General features: G+C 38.9%; 2 protein-coding genes across 5 annotated transcripts; both read right to left on the bottom strand.

The window, feature by feature from the left end:
• Positions 1–765: 765 nt before the first annotated feature.
• Positions 766–11,401, bottom strand: cct8 (chaperonin containing TCP1 subunit 8). 3 transcript variants are annotated; one of them, XM_015382137.1, is made up of 16 exons: positions 11,235–11,401; positions 9,639–9,729; positions 9,454–9,533; positions 9,215–9,364; positions 8,318–8,498; positions 8,164–8,225; positions 7,944–8,081; positions 5,081–5,259; positions 2,893–2,959; positions 2,717–2,804; positions 2,505–2,620; positions 2,348–2,419; positions 2,097–2,261; positions 1,898–2,017; positions 1,554–1,694; positions 766–1,036 (listed from the first exon to the last, which is right to left on the bottom strand). In XM_015382137.1, the coding sequence occupies exons 1-15, from the start codon at positions 11,292–11,294 to the stop codon at positions 1,587–1,589; spliced, it is 1,677 nt and encodes a 558-aa protein (XP_015237623.1). In that variant the 5' UTR covers positions 11,295–11,401; the 3' UTR covers positions 766–1,036; positions 1,554–1,586. The 3 variants fall into 3 exon arrangements, with proteins under 3 accessions (XP_015237623.1, XP_015237622.1, XP_015237624.1); XM_015382136.1 differs by having other exon boundaries at positions 1,558–1,694; XM_015382138.1 differs by lacking the exon at positions 1,554–1,694.
• A 1,859-nt stretch (positions 11,402–13,260) lies between these two features.
• On the bottom strand, positions 13,261–21,883 carry LOC107089382. 2 transcript variants are annotated; one of them, XM_015382134.1, is made up of 6 exons: positions 21,749–21,883; positions 20,099–20,418; positions 19,698–19,999; positions 19,509–19,604; positions 18,948–18,986; positions 13,261–14,132 (listed from the first exon to the last, which is right to left on the bottom strand). In XM_015382134.1, the coding sequence occupies exons 2-5, from the start codon at positions 20,390–20,392 to the stop codon at positions 18,956–18,958; spliced, it is 723 nt and encodes a 240-aa protein (XP_015237620.1). In that variant the 5' UTR covers positions 20,393–20,418; positions 21,749–21,883; the 3' UTR covers positions 13,261–14,132; positions 18,948–18,955. The 2 variants fall into 2 exon arrangements, with proteins under 2 accessions (XP_015237620.1, XP_015237618.1); XM_015382132.1 differs by lacking the exon at positions 18,948–18,986 and having other exon boundaries at positions 13,263–14,132.
• Between the last annotated feature and the right edge of the window lie 1,048 nt (positions 21,884–22,931).

Genomic DNA, 22,931 nt, shown 5'->3' with positions numbered 1-22,931 from the left:
GGTGGTTATTTATTAAAAAGTCATGTTTTGCAGCTTTAAATTATTTTTTTTTAGCTGGGCAAAATGGCACTTTGGATATGAAAAGTTTTATGAAAGTTTTCAAACCCCTTATCATCTACTACATTTTGTACTATATCTATTTTTTGCACTGCTCTGAACTTTCCACATCAATACCTTTTGCACCATTTCTCTCCTACACTGTTTACATTTTTTAACACTGCTGCACTTTATAGACATGTTCATTCCAATGCTAAGCTGCTCATTCACTGTCAAAAAGCTGTATGTATTGAAATTTTGTTTTGGGTACACTATGTGTATACAAAATGACAAAGTTTTGCTAGAACAAGGAATAAAAACATCCTTTTAAAAAATAACCAGTTTGGAAAACTGTCTCGGTATCCAAAAGGCAAAACCTCTGGGTAGCATTAAAGAAAAATCCCCATTTTGTTTGCAACTACGATAGTTATATAAACTCCAGTGAAACCAGATCACCGTTTGTTGCATCAAACCAAATAGACTCTCACTGATACATGGCAGTGGATGCATAATGTTGTGGAAATATTTTCCTTTCTCTATGCAGTCGTCTGCTTTGTGTTGGTCTAATATAAACACAAACGTTTGTGGTAATAAGGTAAGAGTTACATAAAAATACTTTTTAAATATTTTGTTAATACATATATCATCTAGGGTATTCACAGTATGAATTTGTGAATTACTCTAATTTCCATTTAAACAGGAATAAATGAAAAGAATCCAAACCAGCAGTTTACAGCACAAGCGCCTTTTATTTGGGACCTAAGAACATAGAATGCAAACAGAGCCATCTGTACTTTCTTCTTCCATATTTGTTGTTGATCAATGCAACCAGAGATCGTCCACAAAATAAACCAAACAGTTGAGCATTAAATAAACAAGTAGAAAAGGTTTTGAATGCAACAGGAATATCGGATGGGAAGCTTTAGGTTCAGTCATCATCATCAAAGTCCTTGTTGCCCTGGGGAGCTCTGGGTCCTCCTGCTGGTTTGGCCATGATAATCTGAAAACCAAATAAGGACACTTAGCATCTTGTCAAAGGGAAATAATATTACTGAGGTCCATGAAGCTGCTTTTATGCCTTGAGGATAGCAATAAAATGAAGGGAGGTCTGAGGAATATCATCGTAACATTATCACACAACACAACAAAGGTAGATTTGAATGTGGCCAATTATACCTATAATAGTTATTTCAGCACATTTTTACCCAAAATCTCAAATTAACAAAGTGAAAGGTTTTTAAATTGAACCAAAAGGGACACATTTTCAGCATTCACAGGCCCTACAACACTTCAAAATCCATGCAGCATGCGATCACACCATTCGCCTTTTTGTGAAAGTTCTCAGTGTTGTTAGAGTCACACTTGGAAAAATATGAACTTATACTAAACGTGCTAAAATTAAATTCAATATTAGTATCGACAGTCCAAAGGCCTAATGTAAGTGCTCTGTGAGTGAGTCATCGTTCCGCCATTGGTTTGTTCTCGACTTGTAAGGAAACACACATTCGGAGACCTACTGACAGAAGGATTTGTATGTGCAAGTACGCCCTCTAATGGTTGGTTTCAAAATGATCAGGCTCATCATCCCAACCATCTTTGTCCCAGTGGCCTCTCTGCTTGGGAGCTTTGGGTCCACCTGCAGCCTTAGCCATGATGATCTGGATTGCATACATATGCACACATACTAAAATCACCTAAATGGACTTTCTTCATTAATCTGCTATGGAAAAATAAGTGAAGTGTTTTTAAAATTAGGCTATTACTACAGATGGAGACTATTCTCATGAAAAGGAAAATGTAACATATCATCTGTAGTAAGTCTTACATCATTAATGTCTGGTGTGAATTGTTTTATACAGACCTGATCCACTCTCAGCACTGTTATGGCAGCATTGGTGGCTAGCCTGATGGCCCAGTGCTTCACCAGGTAGGGGTCCAGAATGCCAACCTCAAGCATGTCCTTCACAGCCGGCCCTTCTCCCTACAGAGAGTACAGCCTCATCAGCCACTTCAAACGCTGTTTTTAACATGGAAAGTACATTTTTTTCGCAGCTCCTGACCTCAATGTCAAAGCCGATGTTTTTGTTTCCCTCGTGATGTGCGGAATACAACTTAGAGATGAGCTCGTTCCCCTTCACGCCAGAGTTCTTAGCGAGGGCCCGTGGCAGCGCCTCAAAGGCTTCAGCAAACTTCTTGATGGCGTACTGCTCCAACCCAGGGCAGGACTAAAGAAAGAAAGAGGAAGACGGGTTATTTGGTTGGGAAGGTGTGGAAATCTGAACATAAACGAGCAAAAATGTAATATTGTTACCTCTCCAAATGAAGTGATCTGCTTGGCCAATTCGATCTCTGTGGCTCCTGCTCCAGGTACCAGCCGTTTGTCCTGGAGATGGAGGAAAAAGAGGCTACAGCAGCTGTGCAAACTCAGCAGTCTATCTTCTATAAATGGCATCCCACATTTTACATACCCTGACCAGAACCTTGAAGGTGTTGACACCATCATCCACAGCCCTCTCAATATCATCCATCAGGTTGTCAGTGGAGCCTCTGATGACCACTGTTGAGATGGCGCCATCTTCTTTCTCTGTTCAAAAGCATCACCAAATCATTGGTTAAGTATTGAAGTCTCTTGAACGAGAAATCTGGTGTAAGACGGTAAATAAAGCAAAAAGAGACCCACCATGTTTGAAGACCACCACCTGTGTGTCTCCCACCTCTGTTAGATAAACGTTGTCACAGTGACCCATCTCATCAGGAGTTGGCGCCGTCTAAGAGCGGAACACATCATACATCAGCTTCAGGTTGGTTTAGATACAATTCCACAATCTGTTTATGGTAAAACAGCAGTCAACCAACCATTTTGGGCAGAGCTACAGCCCCCACCGTCTTGCATAACCTTCTAAGGTCCCACTTGGAGTTCAGCCTGAAGAAAAAGATATTGTGCTTAAAACATGAAATTTTAGTCATGGTAAAAGGGATCGCATAAGTTCTTTTTTAAAATGTTTGATGAACAAGAAATTAAACCTCTTTCCTTTCACCCATTCTGTTGGGATCATTTTACCATTGAGGACCTTGTTTGAGAATGAAATATTTTGGGAATACGAATAGACTTGGTCGACTTAACTGAAAGACAAGCCCAGATGAGCAACGCTCCACCTACGTGCTTATAAGTTTATACGAGGGATTTGTATCAATACGTTACTTTTGGTTTTCAGTAAATATTAATGAATTCCTCTTTGTTCCAGAGGTTTTGTGATTTGATGGCAACTAAAGTCTGGCTGATTTATTCTTTTTATTTTGGAATACCTATGTCAAAGAGGAGCTGGAGAAGGTTTCTAGGGATGGGAAGTCTGGACCTACCTGTCTAGACAGATATCCCATTTAAACCACCATCTGAAAACCGAACCGTGCTGAGCTTGGTTCCTCATGACCATTTACACACCAAGCTAGCACGGTTCCTCACCTCCTAGTGGCGATATACGGTACTAAGCAAACCAACATGGTGGTGACTGTAACATTCAGGAAGTTATATCTTATTATCATTGGTGAATTTACTTCAGAGTCTGCTTTTGGGACGTAGATACAACAAACGATAGTCTAATCAGGGCTTACAGACGCAGGAAGCAACGACTGACGTTGAGGTTCATTACACTGCCAAGCAGAATCATCACTGAAAATCATATAGGACTATGGGGAAGCTAGTATTGTTATGAATGTCTGAAGCTTCATGATTGTGGAGGCTGACTGTAAGCAGATAACGGGTGTCTGTGTAAAAGGGGTTTTAGAGAAATCAAACCAACCAGTGTGACTATCCTAAGCTCCTTTTTAAATTGATTGACTTTATTGATCTCACAGTGGAGAAATTTACTTGTTACATGAACCCAAATGGTCAAAGAAGAAGAATGTGCCAAAGGAAGATAAAGGTGAATGGATATATACAGTGCGTCCACATATGACAGCTTTTTTTGTAGCATCATTTTACAGGGTTATTGCATAGGATGTTTAAATGAGTATTTATATAGATGGATATTTATATTTTTATATATAGTTATTGCACTGGGTGTCAAATATAGAGAAACCGGGTATCGAATAGTAATTCCACATTATACATTGCACAAGTTATTGCCATTGTGATGCATTGTAGAGTCTGGTTGCAGCAGGGATGAATGACCTGCAGTAGCGCTCCTTTTTACAAACAGGGTGTTCAATTCTTTCACTAAAGGAGCTGGAGCTGCTCAGCTCCTCTACGGTCTGGTGCGGAGGGTGGAAGGTGTTGTCCAAGATGGATGTAAGCTTGGAAAGTACCCTCCTCTGGGCCACGTCCTTCACTGAGTCCAGAGTGCAGCCTAGGACAGAAGTGGCCTTGCTCACTAGATTGTTCAGTCTCTTCCTGTCCCGCTCTGTGTTGCCAGGGGCCCAGCAGACCACAGCGTAGAGGAGGGCTGATGACACCACAGAGTCAAAGAAGGTTTAAGGCAGTAGCCTGCTCCACTCCAAAGGATCTCAGCCTTCTCAGGAGGTTGATGCGGCCCTTTTTAAGATTATTTTTAGGCTCTAGTGGGCTTTATTTAGTTCATTTTTAATTTTTTTTGTTTTTAATGTAGACTGGAAAGTTTTTTACAAGAGAGGGAAGAGACATTCGGCAAAGGTGAGCAAGTCTGGGAATCGAACCCATGACAGCCGGTATATAGGTCATGTTCCATAGCAGCACCTCAGTGTTTCTACCAATGAACAGCATTTTCAAGATAAAGCAATAAACTTTCAACTCTCAGATTCAACACCAACAACAGGCTCTCCGCTGATGTGGTGTTTTTAAACACATCAGACCTCCAACAATGGTAAAGCTGTTCCCACCTGCTCCTGATAAGTTGGTGCATTTAGTTATCAGCATCATGCTGCTTCTTCTATTAAATAACATGATATAAATAACATCTTTATCATAAGATGATAAAGACCAGATCTATTTTAGGCATTAACTGATCCACAAAATCTTTAAGGAGGGTGTACTTTCTAACTTTTTTTAAGACTTTGAATCTCTTCTTACCTGACCACCATGAGCTTGTACTTGTTGGCATAGTGCAGAGCCATGTCAGCCACTTTGCCTCCGGTTACCACCACGTTGGCTCCAGCCTCTTTGATGGCCTTCACCTGGGCCTCCATCATGTCCTCCTCCCCTTTGCTGAAGTTCATCAGTTCCTGTGCGTTTTTTATCAACACTGTGCCCTGTGGAACAAAGAGCCCCGCTGTTAGCAACCAAAGAAAAATACTTCAGTAGGATTTAGGCCAAGACACACAAAACGGCTCTACTTTGACAAATACTTATAGATCAGTCACACAAAAATCTGAGCATTTGATACAAAAACATAAAAAGATATGTGGACAGAAACCAAAGAAACTCCTTGAAACTTGTTCTTCACCAACTCTTGCTCAGGTAATGCAAGATGATGTATTCTCCTTGGTTGCCAATTATAAGAAACTAACAATATTTTACATAAACCATAAATGTATTGGGAAACAGAAAACTGTTTTATAATAAAGGACAATTTTCAAGCTAAATGAGCCTAGAGCCTGACTGCTTGTTTTATGCTCGACACGTCTGCAAGGTCAGGGGGCCAAATTACTCCCACGCCCCTCAATACACCAACTAGGAAAATTTGTTATTTTACGGACTGATCTGCGCAAAAAAGCACAGCGAGCGCAGAGCAGCTCCCACTGGTGAGGGTTGGCGAATGTATAACTGTATCTAGAAAAACACCCTTTGATTGAGCCGTTAAATAATAAGAAAAAACCCTTGGAAAGAAATGGCTGTTAATCTGCGATGTCACAAACAGGCTTTAAAAACAAGCTGAGTTTTCTCTTCCTGGTTTAGTGTGCTGTAGTCAGCTTGCCATGTGAGCTCAAATCTGGATCCTTTATCAGAAATAAACGGATGTGCAGAAAATACAACTGATCTATTTTGAATTTATTTATGGAATAAATCACGTTACATATTACTTTCAATTAAATATTAAAGTCTTGTACCTTTTCAGGTTTAAACATTCACCAAAGTCTCATTGAACAGGAGAATGTTACTTCTCTTGCAAACATTTTTGCCCAAAGGTAACGTAGCCTTTTGCACATCTTTGAACTAAACAGCGTGGCTGTGCTGCAGGTGGTGGAGGTTGGATGTGTTACTTTTGCTAGTCACAGTTTGGTAGACAGTTTGCAGACAAACTTTGCATTTAGTGTTCTGCTCAATCTATGGCATAATTTTAGTGCCACCGAACTGAGCGTTCAGTGAGAACAATGTGCATCGTTTAAGTTCTCATACCCTCACTTTAAACATGTCTGCCGCGCGCTAAACTATAACAATGAGCTCTGACTTCTTCTCGGTGCGCTCAACTTAATCTCTGCGCTCGCTCGCCTCCACAGAATTAACTGGTGGAATTTTGTTTACGGCTGTGTTAGACGCTTCTTCATTGGGCTCATTCGCCATTCTCTTTGTTTACGCTTCTGACTGGATCAATGGGTCACGTGATTAGACTAATGCTGCCGTGTCTTAAAGGGCAAGGAAGTACCAGCAACCAGCGCACACAGGCAAAATGGCAGAATTAGGTTTATTTCTTTTACCGATATGGGAAAATTGTCGCTGTTATCATTGTGATTGACGGTAACGGTAAACATCCTGTTTATCACCCAGGCCTATATACTGCTAATCCATAGATTCAAAACCCTTCAGTTTCTAGTCATCGCGACAAAAAACAAAACTCAAACACCTTTCTGTCTGTTTTACAAAGTCGCAAGCAAACTGGTGCCACTACAATTTCCTTGTGTTTTGGGGTCAACAGCTCATGCTTGGAGCCCTTCAGCATGTAGAATTCTTCTTTCTGCATACACTGAAACCCCAGTAGCTGCTGCCACCCATTCTTGAAGCCGATGTTTTTCTTTGAACACCTTCCTCCTCAGAAATCCTGTTGGTTTCATGTCCAGGTGGTGTGGAAATCGTTCATTCAACTTTAAACTTGTGAACTCTGCTTCAAACTGTTTCCACAGGAGGATTTTTGGTTCAGTTTCTTGTCAGTCCAACACAATGGTCCCTTCTCTTAGACTGCTTTCTAACATGTGGTGAAATGTTTGTGTCAATAGTCCAGGTATTTGAGGTGTTCTTTCTTAAGCGTGCTGCTCTGGATCGGTTGCATCAGGTGCGTCAAAACCACGACAGTTAAACAATTCACTTATGAAGAATTCTACTCAGACATTCATTGGACCTGCTGCATTCATTTAAAATAGGATTTAATGCTGAATTTAGACACATTTCTTGAGACATTAGATTTTTTTAAATAACCATTTAAAATAAAGGATAGGTTAGGTTTATGGACACAACTGAAAAAAAAAAAAATTTCTATGTACTTTAAGCACATATTTATTAGATTTTTCAATTTATAAGCTGTTATTGCTGCTGCTGCAGCTAAGGGATGGTAAAGGTTAAGCTGGCAGGTTTCTAAAAAAGTTAAAGCTTCATTTACTTTGTTTATTGATGCGATTTCAGAGAAAACTGTCCTGAAAATGTGGTTTATATTATCTCAGTTTTAATAAAGTAAGGTTATAAATTGTTTATGCAGATCAAATTAACCAAGAGCTATATACCTTTCCTTTGATGTTTTTCAGGGATCTAGTTAAAAAAAAGAAAACATAAGAAAGAACCTCCTTACAAGTTAGATTTGTGCAAGAAAAGGAGGAAAGTAAGTTAATTTTGACCGGTGCCACATTAGACTGTATTTAGGCCAGTCAGAAAATTGGACAAAAAAATAAAATAAAAAGATAACAAGCAGAGGAAAAATGCATTTGGACAAAAGGAAACACAAAGACAGTGAAAAAAAAAAAAACAGCATCATAAGAATGACGAAGTCCCCAAAAGTCGGTGTTACCTTGGTCTCTGTCACCATGCAGTCGAAGGGGCAGGAAAACACTGCGATCTTGGCGTCTTTAACAGATGTGACGTCTCCCTCTGCCTCCTTCTTAAACACCATGCCATGAAGCACTGTGGACGCCGTCACTCCACAGCCCTGAACACACAACACATCCAAATACTTAGGAGAAGATAACTTCAAACCGAAAAAAAAACATGTAACAACAACAACTGCTCACCAAGATCTTGCACACTCTGACATTATCCACATTGAAACTGCCAGACTCTGGGAAAATGGAAACTAAAGAACAAATCAAACAAAGAAAGAGGTCAGACATCGTTATTAACAAGTTTCAACAGATGAGACGACCCTGATCCGAGCTGCTAACTCACCACAGGCCTGGGCGATGAGGGTGGCGAGGAAGTCTTCGTTCCCATACTGCTTGCTCATGACTGCTGGACGGATGAGAGCCGTGGCCTCCTGAACGTCATGAAGGTTTTTGGCAGAGGAGCATATGCAGTCTGGCAGGATCTCCAGGGCTTTTTTACACGCTTTTTCATAACCATCAATGACCTGAATCAGAGGGAAAAGTGTGGTGATTAGGTGGGAGGAGAGATCCATGTGCTTTTTTGGGGAAAATATACAAAGATGGCCACATTTATTCATATCTAAACTAAGAGAAGAAGGAAATAAATTCAAAAATCTAACTTTTATTACCATATCATCATCTCTCACTGAAAATCCCATATTAAAAGAAAAAGGTTCATACAATATAATTTGTGGCATAATTGCGTAAACTTTAATAATCATACTAAATTATTATATCTAAAGCTTTTTAAAAAATGTTTCACTTTATGAAGGGATCAGATTGTTCATATCAGTAGTTACGGCTCAATGCTTTTCAATTTTACAGGGGTATAAATGTCCCTTTTCTTGGAAATAAAAAAAAATTAAAGGATTTCACAAACACTATAAAGTAAAGTAGAGGCTTTGTGACACAGAGACACGTTCTCTAAGAACCAAGTAGAAAATAATGAATGAAAAGTTACTCAAATTGTTATTAAGACAGATTCTGCTGCATTGATTTTATACAAACTTACAACAGCAGAAATTTTCTTCAATATTCATAAATGAAATTTGTTTTTAAGAAATCTTTAGTCCGATAATTGCATATATCTATAAGTTAAAGCAAATATATTTCCATTAATCATTAGCTTTAGGTTTCTTAGAGCCTCTTGATGATATGCCAACACATGATCCCCAAATGTTCAACAGCTACATGTGATCACCTCTGACACAGACAGGCCCATCCTCAGCAGCTCTTCAGCCAGCTCCAGCAGAGCTCCAGCGAAGACCAGCACAAAGTTGGTGCCGTCTCCGACTTCCTGCTCCTGCATGTGCGACGCCATCACTATCATTTTGGCTGCTGGGTGTTGCACCTGTAAAAGAAAGAGACAAATATGTTTCCACATTTAGAAATAATTGATTTTCAGCACATAGAAGACGATGTTTAGAAAAGATTCTTCACCTCAAGCTCTCTGAGGATTGTCGCTGCATCATTGGTGACAAACAACTTCTCCAGGTGGTTGATGACCATTTTATTCATACCTGAAACACATCAGATTGTCAGTTCAATCAATGCTTTTTACTGAATGTTAAAACTGAGTTGTTAATCTCATTCATTGAGTTCTCTTGTTAAAGGAAAATGTGTACCATTGGGTCCATATGCAGTCATCGTGGTCTGAGAAAGTTCTTTACATGCTCTGATGTTACGAAAGACTGCCTCCTCAAGTCCTGAAAAGTGCTGTAGTGGTAAAAAACAAAACAAAAAACATTTTGTTTAAAGTGTGCCTTTTACAATGAAGTGGAATCTTTAAAATTATGAATAAAAATATATTTACTTTAACATCTACAAAGAGGTTTCTGCAATTGTTTTCTTCCAAAAAACATTTGATATGGTAAATTTCAAAATGGCTATTTACCATTTTACCCAAAAAATTTGACACACTTGAACTAGATGGGTTTTATTATTGGCATGTTTGACAGATCATTAAAAAAACATATGAATCTGGCCTAGGAATAAGCAGCTTAATAAAAAGGTTGTTTTGCTCATTTGTTGGAACTTCCCTTCAAATTTTAAAGCGTTAAGACTGACAGGTCATAGAGTTCTACCAAATACAGATTTTTTCCAAGTATAGTTTTAGATCTGGGGTCAATAGAATTGTGGTGTTTTGTTCATCATCTAAACCACAAAAATGTAAGAATCACAAATTTAATTTAAAATTAAATCTAGGGCTGCAACTAATGATTATCTTGCAAATTGATTAATTGGTCACTTATTTTAGTTGATTAAGCCATTAATAATTTGATGGCCAAAAGTTTCTTAAAGATTATTTTTTACAAAAGTAAACCAGGGTAAACAAAAACTTTTCCACTTGAGGAGTACTGCATAGGCATATAGACAGATGATAACGATTTTGTATCTTAAAATGCAATTTTTTTTTTTAATTACTGCTCGAAGTGGGTTGCTCTGTCAGTTAAAGGAATATTTTAGTCTTTATACTCATGTTACGATTAATTGATTACTAAATTGTTTTTTCAATAGTAGACTAATCCAAATGATATTTGTTCAGCACCATTTAAAAGCCTCTACTGGGAAAAAGGTGAATTCCATTTTTTTATTTGGCTGGGATGTGGAAAATGATAGAACTAAATAAAATATCAATGAAGAAAGTTGTTTGGTTCAAAATATTTTTGAATTATTTAAAAAAAAACGAAAATTATTCGACATATGCACTTTTGTTTTCCTGGAGGATGGAAAACGATAAAGACACTAATTTCACTATTTATTACGACTAATCAGTAAGAAATTAGGAGCAATCCACTCTGTGGTGTGAAACAACTTGCAAAGAACATACCGTCTTTATTTATAAACTAAAGACGAGGAGAAATGAGCAGATAACAGGATGTAACGGACATTGAAAGTTACTAGCATCAGGCTCAGCGGTGACAGCTAACAGAAGGCTAACTGGGTGTGACTGCAGCTTCTAATTCAGTTATTACTGCTGCATTAACACAAAAGCGTAGACATTTACATATATGTTGGTCAGGAACCAGTAAATAATGACGTAAAGAGGTGGATTTCAGTGTTATTTTGACGGTGGGACCACTAGCGGCCTGCCTCTTTCTAGAAGTCTCCCACATGACTCTGAATGAACACGCTAACTCATGGCTAGCTCTAGCTAGCATGCTAACATGTCACCCTCTTTTCAGTTCCTCCCATCACTTTATGAGGCGATTTGATCTGACCTTCGCGCCATCCTTTAACATCTGGGAAAAGCCAGGAGGTTTGGGGACGTGGAGAGCCATTTTTTAAACGTTGTGCAGCCCCGGTATCCTGGAGAAGTTATCCGCAGCGTGTGTTCAGCTCTGGGTACAAAGCCGGAGAGGCGGAGGCGGGGCAACTGGAACCTAACGGGTACCATCGAGGGACAAAAAGAGCGGTTATTCTTTCCACTGGTATTACCAGGATACACCACATGAGGGCACTAGTGCGTCAACTTTAATATCTGATTCTAACTACTGTTGAGATAGCTACACATTTGTTTTTTCTCTATTATTTTTGGATTTTTTTTTATAGTTAACAATTTATTGCACGCGATCCTTTTCGGTGGGGATAAATTACAAAAAAAAAAAAAAAAAAAAAAAAAAGAACAATTATCAACACTCCCACAAGGACTATCAACCTTCTTTTTTGGATTTGTGGTTTTCTGGTGACAAATTAGAACATTGTCCATAACTCTGCTCCCAAAAAAGTATTCACACAGTTTTTGTCTTTTTCAATTGTGGATTGTTTAGAAAATATGTTAACAAAAAAGTATCATAAAGACAAAGGACACATAAAACCAGGCTAGGGGGAAAGTTAAAATAAAAAATACCAAAAGTTCAACATCAGAGCTATGTTAATTCCATCATATAAAAATCAACACTGTACAACACAAATACATGTATTTTCTCCTGAAGTTGGGAGGCTGGGTAAAGAAAGCACTGGCAACAGATACATCTAAAACAGCGACTCTGGAAGAGCTGCAGACTAGATGGCCGAATGGAAGGGTTTATTAACATCTCCAATTGATTGAACATCTAATGTGGGCTTGAACTATCTAACCGGAGAAAGGGTTTATTTGTAGAAAGTTGCTAATAACTGAGTTAACAGTCTTTCTTTTCTTTTTTTTTTTTCATATCACACAACCAAACCAAAGCCCTTTGTTCTTTAGAGAAAATGTTAGAACTTGATTCCTTGTAAAAGCAAAGAGAACAGAGGTTCAAAATCAAAGATTCATCTCTGATGTACTAACTACCACCTTGGCACCTGAAAGCAGTCAAAAAACAAGCTTACATTTTAAACAACCAGACTTATGCTTTTTTTTTCTGTAAACGCTTCAACACCAATCCAGGATTCTTTGTCGATTTTGGTGATTCGTACCAGAGCAACCTGTTTTTGAAGCACTGATGTATTCAAGGACCTGAAGGCCCATTCTCCCAAGTACAAAGCCAAATCAATGACCCAACTATATATTTCCTGTGTCGCTGAAGCATGTTTTTTTCTAATAAGTTTAGTCTTTGGCCATATGGATCATGAGACCGCTCATTTACCTTCTTTCAAATAAGTTCCAAGAGCAAGTTGTAGCTGCTTGGGAGTTGAAACTCCCCCCTTCTCTGTCCAATACCTGGGCATCCTGGATTATCAAAAGTATGTTTGTTTATGAGGTCCAAGTGTACAGCTGGTTTTTGTATCTCTGCTTCTGTCTCCTTGAACCCCAGTCTGCCTCGGCAGATGGCCGCTCACACCGAGCCTAGTTCTACTGGAGGTTTCTTCCTTAAAAGGGAGTTTTTCCTCTCCACTGTCGCTACAAGCATGCTTAATGTGAGGGATTGCATTCGAGTCAATGCAATCAACTGGTTTTCCTTAGAAAACTTTGAATCAATTTGACTGTCTGATCTGGTGAACTGTAAAGTGACTAGAGAAGACGTGTTGTGAATTGGTGCTATAGAAATAAACTGAATTGAATCTAGCCGAGAGCTGGATTTATGTATTTTGGTTAAAAATCACAGCTAGGCTTCTGCTTGGGTGTTCCTTCTTTGGGAATAACCAGTTTACCAGCTTCAAATAATACCAGTTACATTAAAATAATTTACAAACATTGCTGAAGGCTTCAGCAGAAGTTCAATATAACTGGAAACAAAAACAAAAAGACATATTGTTGACTTGCATTTTTTATTTTGTAATCCCTTTCCCCATTTAGAAACAACTTCTCGTTCTTTTTCCCGTAGGAGAAAAAAAAGAAGAAAAAGGAAGCACAGCAAAGGGGGAAAAAAAAAAAAAAAGGTTTTGCTTCATTTGTGCCCCTCACTACACTAATAACTTGCAGGATTTTTCTTCATAACATCATCATCACTGCCGTCATCTGGTAATGAGCCTTTAACTCTTCCTCCCCATCACATTATCTGATGATTTATGTGTACTCTATTGGTGCATGAATCATTCACAGACCATTGCAAGCAACTACCTCTACTAGAAAGTGCCCATCTAAATACTACCCAGGCTGTATAAAAAAGGACCCCTATTATATATAAAAAAAGTACAATATAAAGTTTAATTTATTAAAAAAATGTAAAAGTGTTAGGAATTTAACATATAAAGGACAAACCCCCTGACCTCTCAGTACACTTAGTGTTAGTATTGCAGCTAAAATCTGAATATAGTGCATCATGTCTTTGACCTATTTGAAAAATAGCACATAAAATACATAGTTTCACCAGGAACAGTGGACACACACATCAGAAACATTTTTGGTTGCTATGGGGATGTTCAAACCCCACCAATCAAATTCAAGACATGTAAACATAAATCTACATACAGAGAACACAACGAAGCAGCAGCTATATGTATAAAAAAAGCTCAGTACATGTAACAGTGACGCCACAATAATAGGTTTAAAACATGGCCACAGAAAGGTCCCGTATTTAGCACACATTCATGTAGTTCAGTTTGGTTTCCGAATAGTGTTCACAGCTGTGTTGGCCCACCCTCCCAGTGTGTTGGAGAGGTGTGATGCTCGACGTGTGAGGTTTGACCGACAGAGTTTTCCATTTGGGTCCAACTTTCTCATCACTGCCCCTCCAGGACAGCCGCTTGAAGCAGGCCTGTTTAAAGAAGGAAAATATTTAGTTCATATTATGTAGATAAAACCACACAGACACCTTCTCATCTTGCTAAATGTATTGAGGACCATGTGATGACTCCCATTGATTGTCAGCCATTTTCAACCTTTTTCTTTCAGGCATTTCAGGCTTTTTCTTTACACAACTTCAGCTAAAGAATAAAAATATCTAGATTTTAATATATTACTAGCCTAGTAAAATAGCCCCACCCGCCAGCGGCCAAAATCATTTTTGCCTGCTAGTGGTCTAGCCTCGATCAACGCCCCCAGGCCCTAGAACTGGCGGGCCAATCACAACACAGAGATGCGTTATGAATTTCTGGATGCAAAGTGGGCGGGGTTTTGAGGACGGAATGACAAAGCTGCACGACGCTGGAGAAAGCACAAGGAAGATGGCAACAATTATTGAACAGTTCTCGTTTGACTCAGCTTTTGAAGGATTAGACTTGGGGGTTTTCGTTGAAACATGAGCAGGAAGAGGCTCTACGCTAATTTATTTTAAGAAGGACGTATTCGCTGTTTTACCGACAAGCCGTTTACACTACCTTACTAGCTTTCTGTCACGCTTACTACGTCACAGTCAGTTGCGCTCATTGGTCAGAGGAATGGCAAATAGGCACAGACATAGTTTGAAAGACAACGGGTTGTTCTCATCAACAATTTTCCGATGTCTCATTCCTCAGGGCAAGACCTATTCACACATTTAACCTCGCATTTAGCCTTGTTTATCAGGCTAATATATTACAACTTTTGGTCAGTATTGCTTTAAAATGTCCATACAGAAGCCTTATGAAGTCGTTTTATGCAAACATCGGGTTCATTTCTCAATTCACAAGAACGCGTGTATGGACTCGTGTCCTTGCCAATTATGTTCCTTACAAGAAAATAGGAAAGTATGGACCAGGGGAGCATGCAGAATAAATCTGGGTCAATTGGAACAGAAGCGTACCCGTGACATCACATTATTAAAAGCTGGTCTGGAGCTGCACCTCACCTACTGTTGTCAATAGTCTCTAGATAATAAATCATTACTTTTTTTAATCTATAGGATGAATAATCATTAACAGTCAAATAAACACCCATCATACATTTTCTACCAAATAACCCCCCAAAAATGCCTTCAGAGGTAGCAGAACTTCACACACACGACTATGCCAAGAGGGCTGTTGCAGTCGGGCTAAGGTTAGCTCTGGCTGCGGTTAGCCTCAGAGGTCCGCTGGTTGCCATTGTACTCACAACACCTGAATTTTTCTTTATTTTTAATTTACACACCAAAACAGTAAATGGGCCATATAGTGAAGCTATATAATATGTAATGTCCTCGCCTAAAATATTCTTAAAACGTACTTTTATAGAAGAACAGCAACAGAAAAGAGAACTTTTAACTTAATACTCTGAGTTCATGGAGGCTGCTGCTGCCGCCGCAGTGCATGCCGGGACCGCCTTCAGTCTGGAGCACGTATGAGTCTGCTCTGATGCATGTTTGGTAAAGAGGGAGGGCGAGAACAACATCCGGAGACTTTGTCCATTCTCGGTCATGTGTTCTTGTGAACTGGAGCAGTGCAGGTGCTGATGATGTTTCACGGGAACCCGACAGAGAACGCATATTTAGAAACAGCCCTGAAAAACTAAACTTCTGTTGTTCAGAAGGGAGTTATGGGTTCTCTAAAAATGTTATGTACATCTGAGGTACAGCATTCAGAAGGTTCAGTAGGAATACTCCATCTACTCCAAAATCTCCTGGGATGTCATTTACAAATGACATTTTTATTTACTGATTACAGAAGTATCGGTCACTACACCTGCAGCTGGCATGTCGATACCCAGGGGACACTGGATTTGTTTGTTGTCACCTCGTCAAATGAAAGAACAGTCAGTAAATGAGCAGGTATACGAGGATTATTTACTCATGTTAAGAATGCTTGTTGAATCTCTTGCGACACGTTTATAAAACTCCACAGTAAGAGAAAAAGAGACAAACTAAGTCAAAATACAAAAATGTTGTTGCATGAAGCCCACTGTTCTGCTGATTACAGACCTTTAAGCTCATCAATGACCTGAATTGTATTATTAGGAAGTAGCTGACATAAGCCCCGAGTTTGGACCGAACTTGGATCAGTTAACCGTTCCACACATTAAGCACACATTAGCACGGTTCCTCACCACCAAGTGACGATCTATGGTACTACTGCTCTCTATTGAAGGAGGGAATCAAGCAAATCAAAATGGCGGCACCCATAACATTCAGGAATTTGTGTTTGGTTTTAGTTTTGATATTTCCTCGTTTGCGGAGAGTCAGGCGAAGAAGGCAGCCTTTTGTGAATTTACTTGACAAGAGTCGGATTTGGGAAGTGGATACGACAAACAATTTCGATTGTTGTTTACCGTCAGCTACTGAAAGCTGACTGTAAGGAGATGACACAGTCTGCTCATGCGCGCTTTGTTATTAGAGAACTAAATGGAAATGATCAATCAGACTTATAATATGCTTTTATTCCAGGGGTGGGCAATTACAGTTCCTGAGGGCCGGTAACCTGCAACTTTTGGAGGTGCCTTTGGTTTGACAAACCTGAATCAAGTAATTAAGATGATTGAGAGGACTCTGGAGGAACTAACTGCATGCTGAGGAGGTAACAGCCATTTAATTCAGGTGTGTTGGACCAAGGGTGGATCTAAAAGTTGCACGATACCAGCCTTTAGGATATGGAACTGCCCACGCCTGTTTTAGACTATACTAGAGCTCTACAAGCTACACTCAAAGGTAGATTTGTACTGGCCGGAGAGTTTACTGGTTTAAATGAGTACTACTATTCCTACTAAGATGGGATGAATACACTTTGGCTAATATACATAATTTTGACATCGTGTCCAAACAAAATGATACACACCCAATGACTAAAGATGACCATACTACTCTAAAATAAAACAATGTTCCAATTAGAGACAGATACGGCAGCCAGCTGATAATTTTGGCTAATATTAGCATTTTTCTTTTATCAGCCAATACATGCATGCATTTGCCAATTCATTTGCACATTCAGCAGCCCTGCCTCGAGATGATAAGTTCTGTCATGTAAATCGAGAAGAAAAACATTAACAAAAAATAAACAGCACTCGTTTAGACTGTCATATTAATCGGCCACAGCCTTAAAAAACAAAACAAAAACAAAATTCAAATGCATCATTATAGGACGAAAGAAAGATTAGCCATTCATGGCTATGGTGAGCTTAAAATGTTAAGTGGAGCTGAACACTCCAAAATAAAATAACACTTTAAAAAGTTCCCTCCAGTAAAAGATCCTTTTTAAAACTAGCTTCGAATGACAAAACTACTATAAAATCTGAAATTACTTTCGTGTAAAATAATGGCACGAAAGACTTTCGGAATCAGGAATATGAAGAGATAGTTTTTTTTTTTCCTTCTAAAAACATCTTCAAAATAGCCTTTTTATTTGACCCTACTGACACCTCAGTAGTTTAGCTCCAGTGCATCTATTAACCTGTAGCCTATTTTCATTGAATGTACTTTGGGATGGAGTAGGTACCGGATCTACTCTGGTCCTGCGCATGCCAGTGACGTTATGCTACATGATTGGCTAAAAGTTACCACATTATGTAAAACATAGTGGTTGCCCAGACAACGTTAATCAGAATCAGAAATACTTTAATAATCCCAGAGGGAAATTACTTTTGTTACACGCTCTAGTTACAGTTTTACATGATATATACACACATCCAACTATACAATATAATAAGATAAAAAATAAGAACGTAGGGTCCGTTAGCGTGTCTAATGACCGAAGTAGTTTTACCTGATAGCTAAAAATACTTAAAAAAAAAAACTGTTTATGATGAACAAAGTAACTGCAAGACCATAGTATAAATGGGGAGAGCTGGGTAGCGCTGTAGCTAGCTGTGCTCAGTAGCTAACAGGTTAGCCCCTTTTAGCTCGCTCAGTTAGCCAAATTAAGCTACACTACGTTTAAATTGTGTCAACAACATCCATTTGTTTTCTACAAGTAGAATAACTATTTTGTCTAAAATCTCAACGCAAGTCATTTATAGGATTGTTCCATTTGTCCTCTTCTGCCCTCACATCTTAAAAGAATAAAAATAAATGGAGACTTTTTGAGTTTCCTTGTTAAATGGCAGAGCTCAATCAATAGCTCCTGACAATTATTGTTTTCTACTTTTGACTACTTTAGATCACCGATGAAATGTAAAATAATAGCAAATATAGGTAATAATATGTTGAAGCTCCAAAAGAGATTCGATCCTTAAGAAAAGGGTGCAATACAGTTTGTCCGAGTGGAGTAACCATATGTTGACGTCATAAGAAGGGGCAGGGCCATGAACAACAACGGATGTTTCTGCACTGTTGTGACGTCAAGCGAATCCATGTAAAATCGGGCTAACACTCGGAAGCAACCGGCGTCCAGCTCAGTTCCAGGTAAGATGGGGAAAAAAAAAAGAAAAAAAAAGAGACCCTTCTCAAGTACGAGAACAAGCAGAAGAGTGTTGCAGAATCATTAGAAAACTTTGTGATGGCTCTTTAAACAGCAGCTGATTTGAAACCTTTGAGTGCGACTACATATAGAGAAACACAAAAATATAAAACTCAGAATAAGGAACTATTTGACAAGAAAAACATCCTCTGCTTGAAACTGTTAGAATTGTTAGATTTTTAAAGCAATGCTTGTAAAGACAGTAATACTTTAGCATGCCTCTGTTATGCATTTTCATGCTGAAATTAGTAACATTAAGTATAAGTTTCTTTAATTTCCAGGAATCGTTTTACCTTTGGTCCTACTCCACAATCAGGGGATGTCTGAACTCCCTGTAGAAAAACAAACTTCTAAATAGATGTTTCCTTGCAGTGAGGATCACCCCTAGCATCAGATATCTATCCCACAAAGTTACTGATCATACGAGTCTCAGCCTTCAACAGAGAGTCTGATTGTCAGCATTCTGGCGCTGCTTTTGGATTTTGAATGCAAACACAGGATGTGACGAGAAAAGGCAGGCGCATTTTTGTCATTTCATCTGGCTCCTATTTCCCACACCCACAACCCCCCTTATCTGAATACCAAACACACAGACACAGTTTAAAACATGGGCGGGAAGAATGTTGGGGGGGGTGGGGGTGCTTGGGTGGGTGGATGAAATCTAAAGAACCACAATCTGCTCTTATTTAAGGCGAAGGACAAATTATCCATGAGGATAAGGAAACAGTCAGATATTTTCTTTATCGAACAACAGCTACAAAATACTGTAACCTGTTCTTAATCACATTATTGTGATATTTTGTATCACTTCCAAAGAAAAAAAACATACATGAAAAAAAAAAAAAAAAAATTACCTGTCCTCCCTTTTAATGATCTCATCGAAAGCCTTGGACAGATGTTTGAGCCTTCTGATTCCCCTGGAAACTGACTCCAAATCCTCGTCAAATTTTCTAAAAGTCGTCAATAAAAGAACAAACACTCAGTAAAAAAGGTTAGAAAGACAGAGCGAAAAGAAAAATCACAAACTGTCAGATATAACTCACATTCTCTGGTTCTCTGTGTTAGGGGAAGAAAAGGGACTTCGCAGAGCAGCCATTCGGACCAGCTGCCTCCTGCCTCTGCCCGCTTTAACCCCGCGTACTGAGGCTTCAGGGGTCCTCAGTTCTCTGGAGCCTGGGGTGCGGTTGAACCTGGCGGCAGATCTAGGGGTGCGCCTGGGTGTGGCAGCTCGACGAGGCGTACGCCGGGGTGTGCAAGAGGATGCCACACCTGCAATTTCTGCATCCCGACCAGGGGTGGCCACCAAACACTCCTCACGGGAAAACTCTCTGGTCCTTTGAAACCTCTGAAGCAACAAGACAAAACCACTTATTTTCATGGCACATGCATAATCAGAAAGCAATCACATGAGGACAGACTAGCCATCTGTGATGCAAACATTCACCTGACACATTCCGCTGATGGAGTTCCTGGCACTGCGGGAGAGTTTCCGGGCCATGTTAGGTTTGGGCTGCTCCTGCTGAAATTCTGATGATGAAGTTTCCGGTAGGGAGTTTGCCTGAACTGAGCGCAGCGGCAGTCGCTTCCGCAAAGACATCCGCAGAGAGCCAAGGGAGGAAGAGGAGCGCATCTTACGGAAACGATCAGGGACTTCTGGGGAACTCTCTGCTCCGTCTGATTCATCAAGGACTGTGTGCGCTCGCCAGACCCCAACTACAGCTTTTCCAAGCCCGTCCATGATCTGTGACTGAACTGGCTTGAGATCTAAATCAAAATAAGGAAAATATGGTGGAAAAACCTGAAGAAAAATTGTTTTCCTGATCAATATTTGAGTTCATGTGTTAACAGAAATGGTACAATCTTTAATTGACAAGAGTATCACAGTTTACATGAAAAATTGAACAGTAATTATTTCCTTTGATGCTAAATCTATATAAAAAATATATATATAAAATCCCCAAACTGGAACGAAAATCTTAATCTTTGCAGTTTAGCCTCTGAATAAAGATGGCAAACATATAGGGTAATAATGGATTGGATTTTTTGATCAACCCATTCAATATTATAATATTTTTTTAATTTGTTTAGTTCAAATTAATGTCAAACATCCAATTCCAACAACCTCCAGTCAATAAGAGCATCAACCAACTGCCGGTGTAATGGTCAGTATTTAAGGAAAGACTGGTTTCCTGCTAAAGATACACAGATACGATATCATTATCATCTCAATATTAAGGAAAAGTCTAGATATAATATTGGTAAAAATGGGCTAGATGTATGGGGGCAGATGCATTCAGTGTATTATGATGTTAATCTGGATCTATTCAAATATCAGAATCAAAAGTGAAAAAAATCTAAATCTGTGCATCAATTTCATTCTGCTGGCTAACTTGCACCTTACTGACAAACATGCCACACTATAAATAATTCCAAAGTGCAAGATTCAGCCTTCTAATAGACAATGGAATATAGAGCTACGCTTCATTCAGCCAGCTGACTGGGAGTGTGCAGCTAGAGATGAGCAAGGAGCGGTGCTGTAGTACTTGAATGCAGCACCAACAAGCAAATAGAAAAAGCCAAATATATTTAAACAGTGTGCAAATACAACATAAATAGGCCAAGATTTCCAGTTGATTGTTTGAATTGTATGAATAAATGGTTCAGGTATGTACAAGAAACTATATATATATATATATATAAAGATGAAATATGAGCCGTAGCAAGCTTTAGATAATCATTTTAGGGGAAGCTGCGTTTCTTTTGTTGTTTAAATAAATGTGCGGTCAGACCAGGCTGCCCCTCCCTGCTTAACTCTCCAAACACCCCAGCGCAAAGAATAATGCAGTTAACGCTCTTCTTTGCTTATAAAAATGACAACGGTTTAATATTTCTCAGCCAAACTACACTAAATAAAGATGTTTATCACGACAAGGGGTTTGTTTCAAGGTCTTCATTTTTCAAAGACCTGAACTTTTTCTCGTCCAACCCCCCCCCTCACTAAATCAACATGAACTCGACTTTCTCCGATAACACGGCCTTTTTGGAAACAGCCATTAAAACAAAAAGTATTTCGCTGTGTGTGTAAACACCTCACCTCAAACGGAGTCTTGTGAGAGTCGTTCTTCTATCCTTACTAACAGCTGCTCTCCCTTTCTCCCCCTTTTTTTCCCAATTTGAAATTGGCGGTGGACAACAGCGTCCTACTCACGTCACTACGCTCAGCACGCACACACACGTTGACGTAACACGCATAAATGGTGACGTCTGCTTGATATTTTGTTATAAATATTTTTTACTTTTCATATTGATTAAAATAAATTCCACTTTATCTTTATATCTAGATACAAATATTACAAAAATAATAATATTATAAAAACAAAAAAACAAAAACCAAAGCATATAACTTATCAATGAATAAAAAGAATGGAGATGTGAAAGAGCAATACTTTTTTTGCTTCTTACAAATATTTTTGGTTTTCCTTTCTTTCACACTAAATGTCAAAAATGATTAAAATAAAAATCAAACAAAAACAAAATCAACATAAGTGTAAGATAAACCACCTGCCTTTAAGGTATGAATGACTTCATTGTCAAACCAAAATAATAACCGGTGGCTTAAATTCACCGACTGGAGGTTCATTAATAATAATAAAATGACCTGTGTTAGGAAAGGTAACGGTTAGATTAGTTCCATAAATGGCTTTTCATGTCAAAAGGGATGAAACAGAGCACATACTGTTAGTCTCAGTAAAAGCTGAGCAGGGGCTGATCTAGATGGAGGGATGTAAGTGGCCATGGCCACCCTCAACCAGTCATTGGACACTCCTGTGGCCACCCCTACCATATAATCCCATGTGGAATCGGTAACACTGTCAAGTGGAATGTTATAACTAATTTAAAATGTTAATCGCTTTGTATATCAATAGTGGACTGACAACAAAACTACAGGAGTTAATGATTCACATCAATAAAGTAACATTAAAGATGATAAGTACAGAATTCATTATCTTTTCAGAACTACTTTTTGTGTTGTCAGCGGGGGTTGAAAGTTGTGTTTCTCTCTAAGTTATCAGGAGTCTTACATTTCATTAGAGATAAATAACAAGTAAACTATTTAATGTAGGTTTTACACTGGTATAAAAACTATCAATCATCCAGGTCATCCTGGTCAGCCAGGCCAACAATGCCCCTAACGACTCCCCACTTCCAGAGGCATAGATCAGTAGCAACAACATTCTCTGGAGTTTGGAGTGATGAGACAAAACCTTTCTAGGAGT

Source organism: Cyprinodon variegatus, unplaced genomic scaffold (assembly GCF_000732505.1).
Source record: "Cyprinodon variegatus isolate N-32 unplaced genomic scaffold, C_variegatus-1.0 Scaffold249, whole genome shotgun sequence".
Classification (NCBI taxonomy): Eukaryota; Metazoa; Chordata; class Actinopteri; order Cyprinodontiformes; family Cyprinodontidae; genus Cyprinodon; species Cyprinodon variegatus.
This window is presented reverse-complemented; position numbering and strand designations above follow the sequence as displayed.